Genomic DNA, 21,697 nt, shown 5'->3' with positions numbered 1-21,697 from the left:
TCAGCTGGTGCCAGACCTGAGCACAGCCGGGGGCTCCTGCTGCCACTGCCCCTTCTTCTCGTTCACCTCCTGCACTTCTTCCTCCTGTTGATGCTTTTGTTCCCAGTAGGGACTGTTTTCTTGGCCGGGGTGATGATGATTGATGTTTTTATGTCTCATGGTTTGGAGAGGTGCTTTTTACTGTCTTAATCATCATGTGTCAAAATAGCCAAAGGTAGTTAATTAAGGAAGACTTAATTTAACACAGTCCTGGACAGCACAGAACTCATCGTTGAATGGCAAAGGAAAAGCTTGGTATCTGCTATTTTTCCTGCATGTCTGGATGCTCTGAAGTGCTGAGGGAGAAGCAGGAGAGGTGGCCCTGCAGATTTACTGATGTGTCAGTATTTCCTTTGCTGCTTCATCTTCGAGGTGGCGTTTTAACACAACCATAACTTTTTTAGCCAAACGTGCTCTTGGCAATGTTGAGATAAGCCCAGTTGAAGAGGAGGAGGAGGAAGAAAAAATGGTGGTGATGAGAGAACTAGAGCCGGTTCCGAAGGAGTCAGGTACCGCTGCGACAGCTTTGCACACCCAGCATCCTCCTAACCCCGACTGTCCCTGCCATCTCACCGTCCCTCTGTACAACCTCCCTGGCGGCTGTCACTGCTTCCGTGGCATAAATACACTGGGACACGGCTCTGGTCGTCCTTCTGAAAGGATAATGCACTGTCTGGCTCACAGAAATGAACTGCTTGTGCTGAGGAGCAGGGGAGATAACGGAGGCGGCGGTGGTGGTATGGGTCGTAGGGCGCATTTTCATCAAGACGTGGTGTCTGGGATTTTGTCGTAAAAGTATCATTTCAGTCTCTGAGAAATCAGGCTCTTTTTTGCCCCTTCTTCCTGTATGTTTTTGACCGCAGGGATGCTTTATTCTGTGCACGTTTTACACACGCAGATTATCTTTTCAGTGAAACAGGAGTTCTTACTAAGGAGTTGCTTAAAATTACAATTTCTTTTTTAATGCCAAATTTTATTTGTGTCTTTGACTAGCTGGATGGACACTATTAACCTGCTGTTGGCTGGGGTGGGTTACGTAGTGTGAGCCTTGCTGCGTAATCTGTGACTTTTAAGTATATGGGACCACGTCAAAGAAATTATTTTAGGTGACTAGGTATATTTTTAGTGGAACGGCCTTAAAACCCAACATCAGGAGAGCAAAATAGCTTGTCGCATCTATAGGTATGCACAGTGAATTAGTTGGGGCTTGCTTTGTTGCACAGTACTGAATATTTCAGAGGTGTTGGGCTTTTCAGGGGTCGGGAGCTGCCTGGGAAATCAGGAATTGAAGGAAAGGAGTAGGCAGTTGATTTTGTGTGTACCTGGTGCTTGTATTTTAAAGACTGTCATCCTCTGGAAAGATGATTTTCTGGCAGCATGCTGTTCATTTCTGCACTGTCACTGATCTGAAGGTGCTGGGTATCTTCTCGCGGTGGTGGCTTGGGCTGCAGCAGGAGATACCCATCCTGGGCACGCACCCCCAGCCTGCTTTGAAACCCACCTGGAAGTTGCTGTGAAGTTCTGTAGAGCCATGCCTGTTGGTTATTGGTTTTGTTTTGAATTGCTGGAAACACTGGGGAGATGGGGGAGAGCTTGTGTTACCCTTCCAGAAACCATCTGTTTCTGGTTGAGGGGATGCCAGTGAGTCAAGAACTCACCACAGCTGTGTTTCTATTTTAATGGTTGCACTGGAATGGACCTTCTGTGTCAGTTGTGTGTGAAGGACCCAGCAATAGGTGGCACAATGTCAAGAATAGATTTGCCTTTCTGGTGTGGCTTCTCTGCAGAGTGCAAGCTTGCTTTTTGTAAACCATTTGTTGAGGGGCTTTATTTTGTTTTATTTAAACCATAAGGAAAATAATCTCAACTTTCCCATACTAAACGCACGAGCTGCTTTGCTCAACATCTTTATTTCTTTTCCCTTTTTTTCCTCCTCCCTTTCTTTTTAAATGACAGCACTGTAATTGGGAAAGGCTTTGCCTAGCACTTTAGAAGCGTTGCCAGCTCTGAGCCTTGTCCCTGTCTGTCTCTCCCCCATCCTCAGCAGTGGCTGTGATAACCCCCGAGAGGAGTCCCCGTCCCACCTCCGCCCCGGCCATCGCTCAGAGCCACACCGCAGAACCAGTCCCAGCTAAGCCTGATGCGAAGGATGCGGCCGCTGCATCCAAAGTAGAAAAAGAAACAGCAAAACCCGATGTGAGACGTGAAGAAATCCTACCGGACAAAGCCAAGCCGGAGCCAGCCGACGCCGTGAAGGTATGTCGGACCGGAGCCTCTTTGGAAGAGGCAGCGCTTGTGCCGGGCTGCAGCATTGGCTCTAGAAGCCGCAGCAGCTCTGTGCACCTTCCCCTCCCAGCTGCCGAGGGGTTTATCCCTCTCCCAGGCTTCGGGTGGGGGGTTTGGGTCCCAGAGAGATCCCAGTCCTGCCCTTCCAGGTGCTGGGAAGGAGGAGGTCGGGGCGGTGAGGTTTTGGGGGTTGCAGCCGAGCTATAAGCGCAGGTTGCCGGTGCGTGGGTAAAGCCGGCCAGGGCTGCACCCGAGCTGGTGGTGCTGGAAGCCAGGGCTCACCGTGCTGGGCTGTCTCTGCTGGTTCCCGCTATGACAGTGGGAGGCAATTCCAGTGAAACTGGGGATACAGATCTGGTCCGCAGCCCAGCGTCGGAATGCAAATGTTCTGTACGTCGATAGGCATTCACTGGGAGAGCTGCTGATGCCTTCCTGCAGACCGGGCGGGAACTTTAGTTGTGAATGGCACCGCTGAGACCTTGGGGGGGTTTATTGTTAAAATGAAATATTTTTTTTTAAAAAAAAAGCTTTATTTGCTCTTTCTACAAATGTCTGAGACCTTTGTTGGTGTTGATGTATGTTTATTGTTCTCCTAAGTCAAAATGATGTGCAAAATTATTGTTCGTATTATAGCGTCCTTAATATTCTGCAAATTTTATTGACTGAAACCTTCCAGCGTTGCAGTGGAGTTGGACCTGGAGATACAATTTTCACGTTACCCCAAATACTGAGCTATTCTCAGCATTACGCATTTTTGCTATAACATGTCATACAGCGGGTCTTGTTCAACACGTTCCAGGGGAGATCGCTGTTAATTAAGGTTGGGAGATGGAGGTGAAGAAAGGCCAGTTGCTTCAAATAATTTGGTGGCCTGTGTGACCAGTAGTTGTTAAATGAAAACGCTGAAGGGATCTTCAGGCTGGCACTTCGGAGTGTGCGTCGTGGCACACAGTCCCTGTAATGCTGTTCCCGCATGGCTGCGCACCCTCCCTAGCCTTGAACCAAGAAAAAGTGAACGTTGTTCATCCCAGCTCACATATTACAGGGATTTTTCCTAAATGCTTAAACACTGGGGTTTGATTTTTTTTTTTTGTTTCTTTAGACGTAGATGTGGGAGGAAATTGTGGATTTGAACATGCCAAATTTACCCTGTTTCTCAAACATAGCTGCATCACTTCTTACAACACCCACCCATGCTTTCGCCCTCAGAGTATCTGGCAATTCAGTTTCCCCAAAATACTTCCCTAAAAGCATTAAGACAGTCTTGGCTCTCTACTTACGGACAGTAAAGAGCTTAATTTTGGGATGTTAGGCTTGAGTTTGGTAGATAGGTCTCTTCTTACTGACTGTGAACATCATGCCTGTGCATAACAAATAATTTTCTGTTTTTAGAAGGGCTGTGTTCGTTTGAGCATGTTGCTTTTGGTACGGATTTCACGGGGAGATCCAGCTGCAAATGAAATTTGAAAACGTTGCCTGGCAAAGCTAACTGCAAGTGGGAAGCCCTTCTTCAGAAGCACTAGAGAGCACTGGTTTCAAATGCAAATAATTCTCAAGCTAAAGGAATTATTGTAAATGTGCTGTTAACTAACAGGCTGTGGAGAGCTGCGGTGTCATTAACTCTTTCCGGAGGGCTGCATGTTGGTTTTTGCACATTCCCCCCCCACCATTTCAAAACCAACTTTATGCAGCTGTGTTTTGAAACTAAATGGTCTCTTGAAACAAGTCTACTAACAAGAAATGTTTTTACCAATTTATTTCTTAAATGTAGGTGAGGAAAACACACATTGAGGTCACAGTACCCACCACGAATGGTGACCAGCGCCAGGTTTGTGCTAATAATTCAGTTAGGTTGCTCACTTTTTTTTTTTTTTAAGGTTAAACAGTGAGGTTCAACATAGTTAAATGAACCAACAACTTTTTTTTTTTTTTTTTTTTTATCATTGCCCAACAGCAGCAGCCTGCAGAAAAAGAGGAAGAGCTGATAAGAATGAGGAAGGTTAGCCATTTTACACTTTCACCAAACAAATTTGCCATATCATTCATGCATCTGTAACCTGTTTAAAAAGACAGTGCTCCAGTTTCTTCATGTGCTTTGGGTTGGGGTTTTGTTGTTGGTTTTTTTTTTAACTGCAACTATAGAATATTTGATTTTAAAATTAATAGCTTTTTGTCCCATAGTCTGATTGCTAAAATTATGCATGTTGAATGTTCAAGAGAAACACAGTTGGTTTGATTTATAAAATTTATCTTCTGCATAACAAATTTAGCTTGAAACCAAAGAAAATTGTATAGTCTGCATTCCAGGAAATGCAAAAAAAAAAAAAAAAAAAAAAAAAGTATAATGCTTTTTTTTGGTATTGATTAAGTAATAGGGAACATATCCAGGATGGGAAAGGTGGTTAGGACATCATTCCTGTGCACACTGAGACCTTGTAAAAGTTACACCAGGCAGTGCAGCCTCGTACGCTGGGGTGGGCGTGCATCGCTGTCAGGAATGTGAAGTTGTGACTTTGTGCAAGGCTTCCACAGAAAACCGGTAAACTGTCCCTTTGTGGTGAGCGATAGAAACGAAGGCAAAAGCCAAGGAACCCCTGGGAGCTGTCTCTTTAAAGGACTCATTGCATTTCCCCATTCTCCATGAGCAAGACCCCCATTTCCCGGTGGTGGCCCCACGCTGGCGTCCCTGTGGCTGGGTCCCCACCCCACGCTGGCACAGCGCTGCACTCCCAACGTTGAGTTAACTTTTTTAATTTGCCAATTTGTCAATCCCGCAAGAACAACATTTTAATTTTTTGTGCTTTTCTTTTTTCTTTTTTTTTTTTTTGTTTCCCCCTTTTCTTTCATTTTCACAGAAAAGATCAAAGAGGCTAGATGGTGAAAACATTTATATCAGGCATAGCAATTTAATGTTGGAGGTTTGTATGAACTTGAAGCTTTTTTCAGTTTGCCTAGACCTTCTGCATCTGCGCTGAACTTTTTCTTCCTCTTCTGCTGCTGCCTTTGTTTTGCATGCTGTTGCATGAGAGACCTTTTCTTATTTTTATTTTTTTTAAATACGCTTTTGCATGGTGACAGTAAACATGACGATGTGCAGGCATTCTTCCTTCTACCTCTTCTGACTTTCATTCTCTCATACTTACCCAAAATACATGATTGGCAGAGCTGCCCGCTCAGGTCTGCTCTGGGACCCCCTGGGTGCTCACGGTGGCATCAGTCGCATCAGTCGTGGCGGGGAGGGGGTGGGGCTCGTTTACAAGTTTCTCCTGGCTTGAAATGAGTTGCTTTCCTGGGGGAAAAGGCAGGCAATGAAAACGGAAAATTCAGGATGAAATCGTCACCGCCGTGGCGTTGGGGCCACCGTGACGCCCGTGTTGCTTCAGGCAGGAGCGAGCCCTCCTTTCGGACGCTGGTGCAGCGATGCTTGCAGCGTTGCAGTCCTCCTCCCAGCGCTTGCTTGCCTCACTGCATCTTCACGCTCCCCTGGGCCCCATCCTGCACCAGCACCAGGTCCCCTTGGGGCTGACACGGGGGCTTGTGGTCACGGGGGGCTTGTGAGAGGGCAAGAAGCTGTCGCGTCCCTCCACATACAGCTCTTTGGCTGCGGGAGCGCTTTACATTTGGTTTGGCCCAAGCACGGTCTCAGAACAGACCATGCCAATCATATATTTTAATTTTTCTAATACACTGTGTTATGGAAGACGTTTTGTGGCTTCTGATACTCTGTTCCTGTGTTACGTGTTTCTACTCAAACTTACAGCACCAGCAGCTGGTAGGGTTTCCCTGGTGGTATCTCTTGAAAGTCAAGTGGACTCACTGCCTTCTCCTAATCCGAATTTTAAAAGTTTTGCAGCTTTTGGGTGGCTTTTTCTGGTTTGTTTTGGTTTGGTTTTTTTTTTTTTTTGTTTGGTTTGGTTTTTTTTTTTTTTTTTTTTTTCTGACTGCTCCAACGTCAAGCTTTTGGCCACCAGCGAAGGGTCTGCAGCACGACGGGCAGGGCTCAGCTGCCGGAGCGCTGTGATGACTGTGCCTGTCGCTTGCTTTCACCCAACTCGAACGGCTCCGTCTCCCCAGCCCCAAACAGAGCTTTTTCATCGCTTCTAACCCCCTTTTTTCCTGTCAGTGCAATACTTGGCTCTGACGCCCAGCCTCTTCTCCAGCCCCTTCCCTCCCCCTGCCCTTCCCACCGGTTCTGTTGCAGGTGCTCCAGCCCTCCCCTAGAAAAGGGCTGACCCCAGCAGCTCTCACCCCCTTTATTCCTATTTTTTTTTTTTTAACCTGTGCATTTGGCAGATCAGATGTTTTTCCAGCAGACCTCACACCTCCCGAAGCTGACGCTTGATTTTAGTGGAAGCTGTTTAGCGCTCCGTGCTCGATAACCCACGCTCCGTGTTCTTACAAAAAGGGCAGAACAGGAGGAGAAGCGGTACTGCTTGGCCAGCTTGTGCCTCAAGATGCTTTTGAGACCCGTTGTGGCTCCATGTTGCTCCTCGTGGCTTTAGCTTCTCTGCCAGCCCTCCCAGGACCAGCTCTGGCCCATGGTGGACAGCCGAGGTGGTCTTCTCCTCTCCAAACCAGGAGCAACTGTTGGGCTCCTGGATCCAGGCAGGGCTTTACCTTGGCATCCTCAGCAGACTTATTTGGGCTTTTTTTTCCCTTTTTTTTTTTTTTTTTTTTTTTTTTCCTTCCCACCCCCCACAAACTAGCAGACGCTTGCCTTGTGCTTTCATCCAGGACAGATGCCAAACCTAGTTTTTTTATCCCCCAGAACCGTGCCAAAAAGAGCAAACGTTAACGAGGCGTTTGGGTGCCTAGCCCTGCGGAGGGAGGGCGGTGTGTCCTGGGTAAGCTGCAGGGATGCAGGTATTTGGGTGGACGCCCTCCTTTAGGGATCTATTTGCTCTCCCGTCTTCTAAAATTGATGGGATGAGTAACAACTAAAAGCACAAAAATAGCAAAATTCCCCCATGATGCTTTTACTGACCTTAATTTCCCCCTTTCTAACAAGTGAGGCTTGCTGCTTTTTGGCACTGTCCAGAAAAGCTGTTGTTTGGCTTATGCCTATTTTATGCAAAAGCTTTGTTATCAACAAACTCTGGTTTGCTTGCAAGGAAAAGCTATTTTTAAACAAGTTGAAGAGAGCTGACTTGCCTTGAAGTCTGTGCAGGTGTGCTGTAAACTGGCATCACAGAGTAGGAATCTCACTTTTTCCAGATGAAGAGTTTTAGCAGGAATCTTTTTTATGATTGATCGGGCATAAAGTAAATTCTCGGTTTGATTTTTAAAGGGTTGTCATCTCATCTTCATTTCAGAAGTCTTAAAACGTCCTGTGGTAGCTCCTGGAGGGGTGAGATGAGAGGGGGAGGAAAAAGGCAGTGGGGGTATTCTGGGACCAGGGATAATTCCTGGTGGGATGAAAGAGAAATAGGTACGAAGAGAATAAATAAATCTGGGAAAACATTTCCTTACCGTTAATTGCATTTGTACCCATGCATGTTCAGGCTAGCAGAGGGAAAAAGAAAGCAAACTCGCCCAGTTGAAAGGCATTGAATTAAATCACCCAAACAAACGTAGTCTTGCAACTTAAAGTAAAACCCACGTGGGGAAATCCCCTGAGCGTCACCTGCTTGGGGTGAACCGATGGCATGTCCCGCTCCTGGAGGAGCCCCCGCTCTGTGCCGGTGGCAGTTTATCCCAGTTAATACAAGAGGGGAGAGGAGAGAGGACGTTCCCTTTCGCAGTGTGTTTGCAGTGTGAGCACAGTTGATGGAAGTCGGCAACAACTCTGCTGAGCGCAGCTTTGCTATGCGGCAGCCTGGGCGATCGCAGGGGTCGTCTCTGCGCCTCTTCATTTGTCCTGTCCTTTTGCTGATAGGATCTAGATAAGACCCAGGAAGAAATAAAGAAGCATCACGCCAGCATCAGTGAGTTGAAGAAGAACTTTATGGAGTCCGTCCCGGAGCCTCGGCCGAGTGAATGGGACAAACGTTTGTCCACTCACTCCCCTTTCCGAACCCTCAACGTCAACGGGCAGATTCCCACGGGAGCAGATGGAGTGAGTACCTTGGTGGCGTGGGGGGGGCGTGCACTGCACTGTTCCAAGGGACAGCGTTGCAACGTAGGGTTCAGCCTCAGCTCCCCTTAGATTTTGGTTATATTGAATTTTCCATAGGTAATATTGACTTTTAAGATGTAGAATAGTCTCTGAGGCAATTGGTGCTTTAGTCACAGCATCATAAAAATGCGATTTTTTTTTTTTTTTTGACAGAAAAGAGTGTAGGAATTCCTCATTGGTTTTGATGCTGTTTTTCCTAGTGTTGCTGTCATCCGTGATGCTAGAGAATGTACTTCTCATGCCTGTTTTGGGGACTGGCTTATTCCTGGTGCCAGGGAATGCATTTCTCCAAAACGTGGGCAAAAAAAACAATCCAAAACCCAAACACCTAAATTAAAAGGAGTTGTTACTTTAGAGATAAAGTTGCGTATAACCAAGTGGAGAAGCACTGGGATGGTATAAATTTCCAAAAGTCGCTTTATCCTCCAGTTAATCCAGTGTGTCATTGGGTTTAGTCTTGCATTAGGATCTGCAGGTGCTGATCTGCTGTGGAGGCTTCAGGAAGACTCTCAGGGGGCTACAGCAGGGCTGTTCATTCGGGATGGAAATCTTCCTACTTAGAGTAACGTTGTCTGTATGTCGGTAGCCACATACATTCACAGTTGCTCTGCTAGTTTCCTTAAAAAGGTAATTTTTCAAAGAAACCAAGTTGGAGCGGCAGAGATCTGTCTGCCAACTGGTTTCTTTCCGGATAACAGACAGCTTCTCTGTTTAATATCGGTGTTACCTAGCTCAGACGTGAAGCTTCTGACTAAAACTGTAGTTAGCACCCGTGGTGATCAGTCTTTTAAATAGTAAATGCCATTTTTCATTACAAGTGAAAAATCGCATCCTGGCTGCAGTTGTAGGCTCTCTCCTGGTTTAAGCCACCCTCCTCCCCTTCCTGCCCCCAGCGCTGCAGATAAGCTTGTGTTTAATCTTCAACCCATTGCAAGGGAGATACTTTTTAAACAGCAAGAATCTTGCAGTGGACGGAGGGTTGTTGTAACAGGTACAAGGGGTTTTAGTGGCCATCTTCACTACAGGCTCCACAAAGCGTAGAGGAATTCCATGACAATTAGAGGCTAGAAAACCCTGCTAGAAAAACAAACGCTTCAGAACTGGTCAGGGTTGATGGTTACCCTTGGCATTACCCTGTTTAACACATGGATGGACGAAAGTTCATCCTTCGGCTGCCGAGTCGCAGGGTGAATTCTGCGGGAATGTGGGCAGCAGAGCGGTGCAGAGCTCAGCCCGCGGTGCCGTGGGGTTCCTGGGCATGCGGGTGGGAGACGGCCGGGGCTCCAGCCCCACAGCTGCAGTTCAGGAGTGATATTCTCGGTTATTATGAAGAATTTCTTGCGAGGTGACTGCCTTGTGAGGTCTTGGGGGGCTGCTGTTCAGGGTAGCGGGGTGGTGTGGGCTTTCCCCGTCTGAGGCTGCGGTGATCCACAGCAATGCAAGAATTGGGGTCAGCCCTGGCTTTGCATTTCTAGAAGTTCCCCCTTAATCTGATCCTCTCTGAAGTGGTCTTGGCTCTGAGGTGGACACGTTCTGCTGTGAACTTCCAGAAATGCATCTTCACCAGGCTCTTACCAGGGGAGGGTGCTTCCCTTCACCTGCGCATGTTTAAGGATGGTAAATAACGCTGCAAAGCATTCCCGATTCTCCTGCTCATGGTGGTATATTCACCCTGTTGTAGTGGCCAAAGGGTATTCTGCCAGGGGCTGCTTTTCTGCTGTTCCTCTATGTTTTATTGCAAGACAACTGAACCTTAACACGCTTTGTGTGTCCAGGTCAAGAAAGTCACTGTCCTATCTTCTGAGAGACAGGTTGGTGGGCTTGAGGTAAAGCTGCTGTTCTGATATGTGCTTCTGAACCAGACTTCTGCTATTGCAATGGCACCAAGCAAAAACTCAACAGCAGCTGCTGGATAACATTTTTTTTTTTTCTTTTGGCTACATGAAGTAGTTTCATAACTCACACCGAGAGGACTTTTGCACTGCTGCAGCTTTTGCAGCTTTCGATTTTGCTTATTTTGGTGCATGGCTGGTTCGAAAAAGCTGCATGAAAGATATAACCGTGTATTCGGAGAGAAAAGCAATTATGAAAGTTTAACTGTACCCTGTTCTTTTTATGTTGTCTTTCCGTTTTTTGTTTTAATGATCATGTTACTCTTGCATTTTATATTTTCTTTTGCTGCCCAGTCTCCCAGCTATTTTCTCCCCAGTACTCATCACTTAGGGGTGTGCAAAGAACCAGTCCCAAAATACTGCACTGATCAAAGGAGGCTAGCTCAACTGAGAGAGCTTAGAGCCAAGTTTTTCCTCTCCTAGGCGCACTTGGGTTTGACCAGGTCTGGCAAACTAAAGGGATGGAGAGTTACTAAACAGCAACGTTTCCCACAATCTTTTCTTTCTTCCACGAGAGTACTAGAGCCATTGCATGATCCCGTGTGATGATCTACTCATTCTGGTTTTTTACATTCTTCAGACTCCAGTAACACAAGTGCTGAAGTGCGGAGCAAAATTCAAGGAGTTTGCAATGCTCCTACTGCCATCCCACCTGTTCCACGCTCGGGATTTCTAAGATTAACAATTTTTCACTCGTTCCAGTAGAGTTTTCAAAACAATTGAAATTTTGATACTGTCATCAGAACTTTGAAAAAGCGTTTTGTATCTGCACTGCAGTCTGGATGTTCAATGATATTTAACAAACGCTATTTTTTAAGGGCACTGTAGAATAGGAAGCTGCCAGAGACCACATTTTGTACTACGCCATTTCTATTTCTAATGCCTCGAATGTTTTTCTCAACCATTCCAATTCCAAAACACTTCAGCAGGCTTTGAGCATACACTTTTCTGGGAGGGCAGGGATCATGATCCAGAGGTTTGTGACAAAACACACGTGATCCTGATGCAGATGTTCACAAGCTCTGCAGAGAGGACCAGATTTTGTAGCTCTGAGACTGGTGTGACCCAAGGCACCAGCATCTCTGCTCTCCAGGGCAGTTTATTTTTACGTTCAGAAGAAAGCTGTCCTAACGCTTTGCACACCTCCAAGTATCATTTTGGGCACTTTCCATCTGTCATTTTTGTTCATCTCTCTCTGTCTTTCTTGATCTTCTACCATGAAAGCAGACACAGCAACGTCCTCTGTTAGTACAGGACGAAGACAAGCTAAAAAAGCAGGAGATACCTACTGAGACAGCCTTTCCCCGGCCAGCAAGTGAAGAAACTCTTCCAAAGGTTTCTATTCCAATTCCTGAAGAGCAGAAATCACTCAGAAAGTGTCAGCTGTACTCTAGCATTTTTCCTTCTCCACGTATTCCCTTTATGATGTCCTTTCTCCTGGTCGTAGCACTGACTGTTTGGTGGCTGCTCTTTCTCTGAGTGGCAACAGGGTCATGTTGAAACCTCAAGACCAAAGCTCCTGAATTCCCCGGCCATAGCCTCTGCTGTATCTTCCTTGTCCTGGTCTTTGATCTCCGTATCTCGCTGTCCCAGGGAGGGACGCCTGCGGCCGTCGTGTTAATCCCGCTGTCTGTTGTTGTGTAGCTGTGATCCGGGACCTGGCAGGAGTGGTCATGGATTGCCAGGTCCATCCAGAAGTTTCCTACTGTGCAAAAGCAAATTCTTTTGACCCGTGTTCCCGGTTGCTGTCAGAGGGCAGACGGGGAGTGTAAATACACAGGAGGAGACGTTTGCTTCTTCAGCCCCCGTAGACTTCACGTAGGAATTGCTGGAGACTTGCTCTTAAGCTTGTCACTTTAAATATCAGGCGTTCACGGGCTGAAGAACAACATTTGGTACTGGTCCAAAAGAGGCTTTGCAGCAATCTGCCGAATCTAATCCATAACCACTCCTTTTCTAGGATACTCAGATTGGTATTTAAATAAAAAGTGCTGATTATCAATGCTGCTGTTAGTGTTAACTTAGAGACAGGGACAGGCGACTTCATTTTCCCAGTGGGGGAAGGCTTCCGCAGAGCATCGCAGCTTCCCTCTCGCACCCCTGTTCTTGTTTCCAAGAAAGTAATTCGTCTCGTAGGAGAAAACCCATTGCAAGGAAATGTTTATTGTAAACATAGATGAATCATTTTTCTGAATCTGGCGGTCTTGGTGCGCTTCAGATGTGTTTGATTTCATTTGTGTTGAACTAACTGACGCATGTTTGCTTAGGTCACAGGAATGGAGTAACCCCGCTGTTAGGTACGTCTCCTCTGTTAGCATGTTGACTTTACCACATCAGGATACGCTTCTAATGTTAAAGCCATCAATTGTTTTGACTTCTCTTAACAAACTCGTTGCATGCATCTTGTTGTTTATTGCCTACAAATGTAACTGTCTGGATGATGCTGACGTTTATCCCAGTTACCCTGGTTGAGCTGCGCAGGCTCAGAGATGAGCTGCAGAACTGGTTTGCGAGCTGGAGGGGAGATGGGACTTTGTGTCTGAGGGCTTTCTTTTCTGTATATAGTCATTGTGGGACTGAGCTGAGCCAACCGCTTCTCCTTTCAGTAGTAATCAGCTCTCTGTTGCATTCTCTGGAGGACTGTGTAGACACAATTACTTCTGAGAACAGCCACCAGCACCATCAGTGTTGGTAGCTGTGCCAGCAGCACAGGAGAGGAAGGAGTAGACCTTTATTACAGGGACTAAAATGTGTGAATATATATAAATACTTGTATTTATAACCCTTTATAGATCTGTATCTGTGTGAACAGTGTTATTTAGGAAGCTAGCAGATAAGCTTGCAGGAAAAAGACATAAGGCAACTATGGCATGTGCTGTCTGATCCGAAGGACCGTGGCGTATCACGGACCTCTTGAGCCACCTCTCTTGCTCTCAGTGTACAGGTTGAGGCTCTCTAAACGCCGTCTCAAAACTTAGGTTGCTGGTGAAAACCCTTCATTTGACTCTTGCAGGAATCTTTCCAATGACTCTTGTAACCCGCTCCGATTAGTTCACCGGTTTGTGCCTTTAGGACTTTGTTTTCTGAGACCGCTGATGTTCCACTGGAAGGTCTTGTCCCTTTTCGATACACTGCCTTTAATACACAGTCTTCCTCTTTCCAGCGACTGGGGGTGTGGGGGTCGCTGGGTGGCTGTAGAGGTGTGCCGTGGCGCGGAGGAGAGCTGTCAGCATGGGCAGCGGCCGGAGGGTGCTGCTGGGGGGGCAGCGTGCCCACCTCCGAGGAACACGCCTGAGGATGCGCTTCAGCTCCCGCAAGCGCGGCGTGAAGTTTTAGGAAAGCTATCTTGAGCAGGTGGGCCCCGGCGACGAGAGGTGGGGAAGGATGCTGAGGGACCACGTGCTGTGCAGAAGATGCAGGATGGAAGAAGCCGGCGGGGGATGCTTCTGGCTGGGATTCCCTGCCTGAATCTGCTTCCCAAAACTGGAACAGACGCGGTGAAAAACAGGGACTGTTGGTTCTCCCCAGCCTGGCACGGAGAGGGAAGGGACAGGAGTTGTTTGGATCTCTCTGTCCATTTTGTGTCCACGTTTCCTGGAGAAGAGCAGCTCAAACACCCACCCGCTTCCTTCCAGAAGCGGTAGCCAGGGTTAGTGGCCGTGATGCTGCTCTGGGCGCTGCCGGGGTTACTGTGTACGCTCTCCTGAACCACTGACAAGTACTTCGAAGCCATACCGGTGGCTTTTGCAAAGCCATGGTTGCTGTAGCTCTATCTGTCGTTTCCAAAGGATCTGAAGTCTAAAAATGTTTGCCCGGAGCAATGTTTGAACATAGTGCTCAGGGTGTCGTACCCAGAGTGATGAGAGGTGCACTCCGTCATTCAAACTCAATTCTTCAACTTCTTAATTGAAACGGTCTCTCTCGCTTTTTTCTTTTTTTAATCTTGAGATAAGGCTGGTTGTTATCAGCAAAAATAACTTTGAAACTTTATGCTCTGAGAATGCTCAGGAACATTTTTTGGATTTATATAACAATTACCACTGCAGATAAAGGAACTGAACAAATGCTTTATATTTCTCTGGCAGTTTAGAGGCCAGTTATCTATATTCATCTGGGTGGATACGATCTTTCCTGACAGGGGAAGCCCGTAGTTTGCCAGGAACAGAACCCTCATCCCTTCAACGCCACAGCGACGTGCCCGCTGCACTCCAGCCCCTTTGCCGGTCGCTCCCCTGCTTTCTATCCCGTCTGCTTTGTCGGGGAGCTCCAGACGTGCCCTGTGGCAATCCATGTGAGGTTTCGCTCCGCATTATATATCCCATTCCTGCACATTATGTGTCTGGTACACGTCGGTGCTGTGCTGGTTCATTCCTGGTTTCACCCTTTTCCCTTGATGTCCGTGCAGGATGTGGTGCTGAAAGAAGGGATTTCGGGATGCTGCAGTTGTACCCGTGCACAGGGAGGGTTGATTCGCTCCAGCTTTGTTGAAGGGCAGAGGTCTTCGTAACGGAACCAACACATACACTTTGCTCCCTTTTTGCCTCAGGAACAAACTTGCTGCAAAGCACCGGCAGCCCCTCGGCGGCTGCCCAGCACCGTCGCTGGCCCCACGCCATGGGGGTTAACGCAGCCCCTTCGTCCGGGGCCGGTGCGGTGCCAGGCGGCGACTGATGGAGAGCTCAGTTATCCCTTCCAGAGGGAAGCCGGGAAGGTCTGCAGCACCGAACCTCATCCCAGTTGGCATGAGGAATCCTCATTTTTCAGTGTGACCTGCTGCAGAAAATGACGTTTCCTTGATCTGGCCCGCCGGTGCTGTACCTGCGGTAAGACTGCGGGCAGCGTTGATGGTAATTGGACTTTCCCAGTGGTTTGTGGTGTGGCTGCTCGGCTGCAGCGAAGCTCTCTGGTGCTGACCTGTGGGATCCGGTTACGGCTGCCGAGGCTTCGGCATTTTCCATCCCAAAGTTGGTGCTTGGCTCTGTGCTCACTTTCTGAATCTTCTCACCCCAATATCATCTCTTCCGAGCACCAGATAAAATGCAGAATAGTTTCTTGTGCTTTAGGAAAAAGCAGACATTAGTATTTTGAAGCAGCCAGCGTGCCAGAGCCGATTGCTTGGAACTCAGATTTTGCTCCGAGGCTGCCGCGGGCCTGGGGCTTGGTATGTGGCGGTCATCAGTGGTACTCGAGGTGTGCATTAGTGTAAAGCAACATCCCTTTTTTCTCTTCTGTTACTAAAAGTGAAGAGATAAATGACGGCGTTGTCTACATCCCCTGCCGTGTGCGGCTTTGCCCTGCAGGTCGGTAGAAGATGAACTGAGGGTCGGGTTAGGGTACGGAGTTAAGGTGAGACCAGCTCTCCGCCCGTGCGGTTTGTGCAGTAAGTGACGGGATGACCCTAAAGAGCAGGGATTCCGTGGTTGCCTCTTGTCCTGAAATGATGAGGAGGGGTGGAATTCCTCGGCGTGGCACCAAGGGAGCCGTTTGTGTTCGCAGGAGCGAGGTTGGGCTGGCCCTGCTGTGGCCGCACCGCAGGTCTGCTCGAGGAGCTTGTGGGCAAAGCGTCTTGTGCTCCACGGAAGGGTCAGTGATTTGTCACTCTGAGAATTATTCCCCTGGTTTATTGGTTTGGGGCTTTTTTTTCCTGGGCATGAGTTGATGGCACCTGTTCTGATGTACAGAATGAGGTCGGATGCTTTCTGGAAGAATTTAGCCCGAAGAAGGGTTATTAGGGGTTTGTTTAGAAACTCTTTGGTCTGGACTTACTAGTGGGTGACACTGGAGAACCCGGCAGCGGTGGCTTCTCTCATGTCCCTGTTGGCATCTGTCTTGGCTTGTGAAGCTGGAAGGAAGGACTAGCCTTGCTTTGTGCCACTTTGGGATCTCCTAGCGGTGGTACGTAGTTGTGTTGGATCAGTTTGTGGGGACTAAAAACACTTTCTTTTTTACCTAAAATGCTCTCTTTTGGAACACTTTTTCGGTTTTGTATTTTTTCTCAGATTTTTCTTTGTAAATATGTACATTTATCATTAATAAATGTTATTGCAAATCAGATTCCTCTTTCCACTGCTTATTAACAAAAAAGCTGTGTACAACACACCCTCAGTGTTGCTTTTCCAAGGCATCGGACCCCAGTTCCTTCCCAGTTGCCTTCAGGGTCTGCTGGGTGCTCTGGTGTGGGTCTCGTGCTCCTGGGGAGAGGGGACACACAGGGCTGCGGTGACCAGCGCGTGCTCTCAGGCTGGCCAGGATAATTCAATTGAGGATTAAATCCGGCTTGGTTTAAGCAAGGCTTGTTTGCAGGGCGGTCAGAAGGTTCAGCGCTCGGCTGCGTACCTGACGTGGCACTGACACGTTCTCCTTTGCTTCTGAGACTGGGCGGTAGGAAAAATCATTTGCAGAACGCTGCTCCGCGAGCAGAAGTGCCACGCAATGCGACGGTGAGAGCCTCTGCCCCGCACGTTGAATTAATCCGAGGACAAAAATGCGCCTTTCTATTTTTGTAAGTCAAGAAACCCTGTTTCTAATTAACCAGTTCCTAATTAACCACCATTCCTCTGCTTGTCATACGACGCAAGCCTCCGGTTGGTCTGAGCTGGTTGGGGCTGCCTGAGGTTGTGTCTAGAGGCTGTATCTAGTCGGTTTTAATTTGAACTCCCAACTTTTCTTCTGTGAGGTTACGTACCTCTGGGTCAGCCGTTCGGCTCGTCCCGCGCTGTCGCGGGCGATGACAGGGAGGCAAACGTGGCTGCGCCGGAGCAGCGCGAGGCTCGTGCTGCTGCTCTCCCGGATGAGCCCAGCGCCGGAGCTGCAACTTTATTTACAAAACGAAGCAAGTGAAACGCAGCAGCGTGGGATTAGTGTCCGTCAGAAACTCCGATGGTATCATTACAAACCCCACTCTTCTCACCTGCTGCTGCTGCAGCAAACCCGAGGCAGTTTGTGCAACGCCACAAGCAGTTTTGTTCTCTGCAGAGGGAATTTGGGATAAGAAGCCCCTTATCCAAGGGTACCTGCCCCACAAAAAGGATGGGAAGGGGATCGGGGTGGATGGGGAGAGGAATCATACTGCTCATCAACCTGATTTTAATAATTGGAGTGTTGATCTTGAGGTTGTTTCATGTTGCCAAGTAGTTGATGCGTTGGGTCGGAGGTGGCTGCTGTGTATCTTGTAATATCCTGGGATTCCTATTCATGACAGCAATTCCATCTTTTTAAGCTTGTTGTGTATTTTCTAGCCTTACTTTTAACTCTTTTAACTCAAAATCTCTTTTATTCTTCTGTCGTCTGAGTAGGCTGGTCAGGATGTTGTGATCAGATCAATGGCAATTAAAAAAAAAAACATCCAAAAATGCAGATCCATAGGTAATGGCCATAATTTTACAATGCCAGGGTTTGTTGAACGGCTTCTAAATGTTTTTTTAACTTCTGTCCTTAAGGCAAAGCAGTTCTGTGAGGCATAGCAGGTATTGTGAAATAAGGATTTCTTGTTTTCTGCTTTTATAATACTTTTTACCCAAGTGCTCTGACAGCTGTGAGATTGAGCATCATTTGATCTGGGAGTTCTCACCGGTGAGTGCGGTTCGCTGCAAAAGCAATGTCATCTACTTGTGCATCTGTAGATGGTCACACCGAGCCTGTGAGCTTGTGCGGGTACTTGTTCGGGGATAACCTAATAACACGCGCCAACGCTAACGACTGCAGGGCCATAGTGAAAAAGAAGGGGACCGGGAAGCCCAAACCGGCTGGAATTTATAGCGGTTCATGTGGTGGTGTAGGGAGTTAGCGTGCACTGCAATTTCATGCTTGCATCAATTTTTACCCAGTGTCTTCGGTGATGGGCAGGTTGACATCATTTTAACAGTCCGTAAGTTTCCTGCAGGGTAGGAGTCTGGTTTGGGATGAGGATAATTGGATATTTCTGGGGGGAGAGAGGCAGCAGCAGTCCTGCAGAAAGCAGCTGAGCTGCTGGGTCATGCCGGTATATCCTGATCCAAACTGGTAGGTTCTGGAAAAAATACAGGCAAACAAATGTATACAAACCCACTTTTTAAGCCAAATAAATCTTTTTGGTCGCTGGTAGCAGCCATGCAGTTAAGCCTGTTATTAATTTATCCCCGGTCTGAATTACTGTTTGTCACTACGCCGTAACGCTTAAGCTGTATCCTTGGTATTTGTCAGCATCAGGTGCACAAAGATTTGTATTTAGCAGGCGGATCTTTTAGTTGCATTCATGTCTGGTTCGATTTGTTTCTTCTGGGGCGTTGCATCCTGTCCTGTATTTTCTTTACACCGTGTATGGCTTGTGCAAATAGTCCGCTTCACGCTTGATTTTAGGCGTCGCTGGTTTGGTTCTGTGTCTCTGGAGATGAGCAGTTTGCAGCCCAGGCACTCTCAGGTTTCGTGGGTCTCCAGGAGAGCTTGGAACTCTGCAAATCTGAGCCCTAAAAATAGGAATGCTCTTGCATTTGCATTAAAATAAATCTTGATAAGATCAGATGCTCAAATTCCTAGGGATTGTTTTTGTGTTTGTTTGGTTGGTTTTTTTTAATAGAATGATAATATTCTAGCCTACCTGCAAACTGCTTCTTTAACTACAGGAACAAACAGTAGTTTTGGGGTATTTTTTTAAGTGTATGTAAATAGATAATTTTATATAGAAACAGATACCTTTCAGTGGTCTTATCTTCTTACCAGTGGAATAGGAAGGCAAGAAAAAAAGTGGTACTGATCAGTTGATCTTATCAGGATTTCAGTCTGTCTTTACAGCTTGCACGTTTATTGCCGCACTCGCTCTGCTGACCGGCCAGTATATGGTCGCCATAGGCTGCATTTAAGCTTTTCCCTTTATGCTTTTACTGTACAAGATACTTCCAAACCGTGAATTATTTTTTCTGTGCACGAAAGGGAGCTGGGAAGCTGTTTTGACTGTGTACAAATGTTTGTCTCTCAACTAGATCTGCGTTTGTGTAGCTGCTTAATCTGCCTTGGTTTATCTGTGGTTCTCCCTCGCGGCCGAGTTGTGCCCCAGCTGTTCTGCAAGGAAATCTCACTCCTAAGGCATTTTCCATTAAACCCCAGATGTGCCTTCTCAAGGTCCCGTGATTAATTTACAAGACTTAGCATATATAATTAAGGGAAGATCAGTATATTGGCAGCACATAAATCCAGGTTTTAAAGCAAGATGAAGACACGCGTGCTGAAAGCTGCTGACCTCTGTTCTGTTCTGGTTTGTGAAATACTGCAGCGTGGTTATCTTGCGTTAGGCAAAGTGGGGGTGAGGTCTGGATATACCTTTGGCAGAGCATGTATGGAAGTGGGTTTTGATCAGAAATAACGCTCCCTGTGTGTGCGGTCTGACCTGATCACCACAGTGCTGATCGCTCTCCCTTTACTCCTATTAAATGCGTTTTCCTAAGCAACATCCCAAGAATTTAAGGGAAGCCCGAGGCTGGTAGTCTTAATGGATAAAAATCTTACAGGTAATCTATCTGCAGCATAAAGCAGCAGGGAACTGAAAAATACCCGGGAGGAACAGTGGAAGAGTCATTTATTGAAATGATACTAAAATTAGCATCTATTTGTTCCTACATAAAGCAGCTCCTATTCTTAGTGCACTATTGAACTGTGCCATTAGATGGGGTCAGTCTGGGTGAAAGCTTCTGACGTACAGAGAATGCATCCTACCGGATAATCCACAGGCTTCAGACCTCGCATTTTAAGCACAAATTACAGTTTTTTGGTTGCCCAGAGAGTCTTCTTAATAGAAAGTGAGGCAGCAGTTTTTGTCTTACTCTAACTCTGGTGGTGGTATTAACAGTTGACAAAATGGACTTGCTGTACTTGTATGAAAATTTAATCGCTGGTTTTGGATGAACAGGTATGTGGCTATTTTTATACAAAGTTACCAAAAATCAACTGTGAGGTTAATTACTGAGAAGAAAGAGTAATGGCACTGATGAAGCAGCATCCCTCTGGGTCTTTTTCCTCCTTGTTCCCTGATGCTGGATGATGTGATGACTCTGATATGTGTCAAATTGGAGGTGCCCGTAACAGCTTATTCTGCCCTTCCTCGAAGGCAGCTTTCCATGTCGGTAATGAGAGAAACACAGTTTCTAGCACAGGGTAGGACCGTAGCCACTGCTGGGGACTGAAACGCTGCTTCTCTGCGCATATGCGGTGCTCATCGCTCGGGCACCCAGGCAAAGAGCTGGTTTTTGCTAAGGCTTGCTGTCTTGTTCATGCTTTAACTCTTCTCTTCTGTCACTGTGGCTTCCCTCCTGGCTAGAGAGCTCCCAGAGATGTGAGAAGACCTAGTTGAGACCTTTGCTAACGAGCCGAACGGAGAGCAGAATAGCACCAGCCTTGGTTAAACCCGCTGGCTTGGCACGCTCTTCCCAAATATCTCAGGTGCTCCAGGCGTGCTCACTTGCTTCTGGGAGGGCTGCGCTGCTTCGTTACCGGTCTCCTCTCCCAGGCACCATCACGAATGCCGGTTATGTTGCACCTTCGGGAGGTTTAGCTGCTGCCAAGGTCCCGTGCACCAGCCGCTTTGGGGATAAAATACGTTACAAAGACTTCGGTGCTCCCAAATCAATGGTCGAACGCAGCTTGCAGAGCAGCGAGCGGAGCGGCGTGCTCAGTGGTGGCGGGGTCGGCGCGCACCAGCACGAACAGCTTTCCAGCTTAAAGGCGCGTTTCTTTATTCCTCAGCTGAAAAGTTTTGTGCTGAGTTAATTGAACTGGTTTTTGTCTTGAAGAAATGGTACAAATTCTTTCAGATGACCAGACTGCCGTGCTAATTCCGGAGCCTCTTGGTAATCGAAGTGCTTGATTTCAATACTAACTGGTAGATATTCTTACAATAATTTTACCAAAGCCATCATCTGTGCTAGTTATCCCAGAGACCAACAGCAAGGGGGGTGCTCGGAAGCGTGAGTGTTCCCAGGGGTGAGGAAAAGAGCAAAGCACTGGCTCCGGAGATTGCCGTGCACAGTAATTCTGGGCTTATTCTTTTAACCTCCACAAGCAACTTAAAACACCGTGTAAAATATTTAAAGGAGTTAAAAGCAGAATTGGGGTACGATTTTGGTGCAGGCGGTGGGGTTTGTTAAAGCATGTGTGAATTTTGGATGTGCACAAGTCCCCCGTTTGCTACACTGAAATTATTCCTGTTTCCAAACTGGGCAAAAAGTGCTTAGCAGTGGCTCTTCCTTTAGGGGCCGACAGTTGTTTTAATATTAATTCCTTGAACTTGAGGAGAGGGGGTTATTGGCGTACCAGGAGGGCTGTGTCAGTACATGCACTGGACACATCGCAGAGCACAAAGGTTTTCAAGCTTTCCAGTGCCTGGTCCCACTGCTGT

General features: G+C 47.2%; 1 protein-coding gene across 29 annotated transcripts in view; it reads left to right on the top strand.

Moving 5' to 3' along the window:
* The window catches only part of EPB41 (erythrocyte membrane protein band 4.1), a 96,133-nt gene that overhangs the window by 64,731 nt on the left and 9,705 nt on the right, over positions 1 to 21,697 (top strand). For 10 of the 29 annotated variants that reach the window (XM_080379090.1, XM_080379078.1, XM_080379095.1 and 7 more), the window contains 6 exons: positions 444 to 548; positions 2,084 to 2,295; positions 4,097 to 4,153; positions 4,280 to 4,324; positions 5,181 to 5,243; positions 8,201 to 8,380. In XM_080379090.1, coding sequence (XP_080235216.1) covers positions 444 to 548; positions 2,084 to 2,295; positions 4,097 to 4,153; positions 4,280 to 4,324; positions 5,181 to 5,243; positions 8,201 to 8,380 — 662 coding nt within the window. Of the gene's footprint in view, positions 1 to 443; positions 549 to 2,083; positions 2,296 to 4,096; positions 4,154 to 4,279; positions 4,325 to 5,180; positions 5,244 to 7,093; positions 7,170 to 8,200; positions 8,381 to 21,697 lie in introns of those variants that run through there. The other 19 variants (XM_080379092.1, XM_080379082.1, XM_080379102.1 and 16 more) reach the window with 12 other exon arrangements.

The sequence above is a fragment of the Falco punctatus genome, assembly GCF_963210335.1.
Source record: "Falco punctatus genome assembly, chromosome: 3".
Classification (NCBI taxonomy): Eukaryota; Metazoa; Chordata; class Aves; order Falconiformes; family Falconidae; genus Falco; species Falco punctatus.
This window is presented reverse-complemented; position numbering and strand designations above follow the sequence as displayed.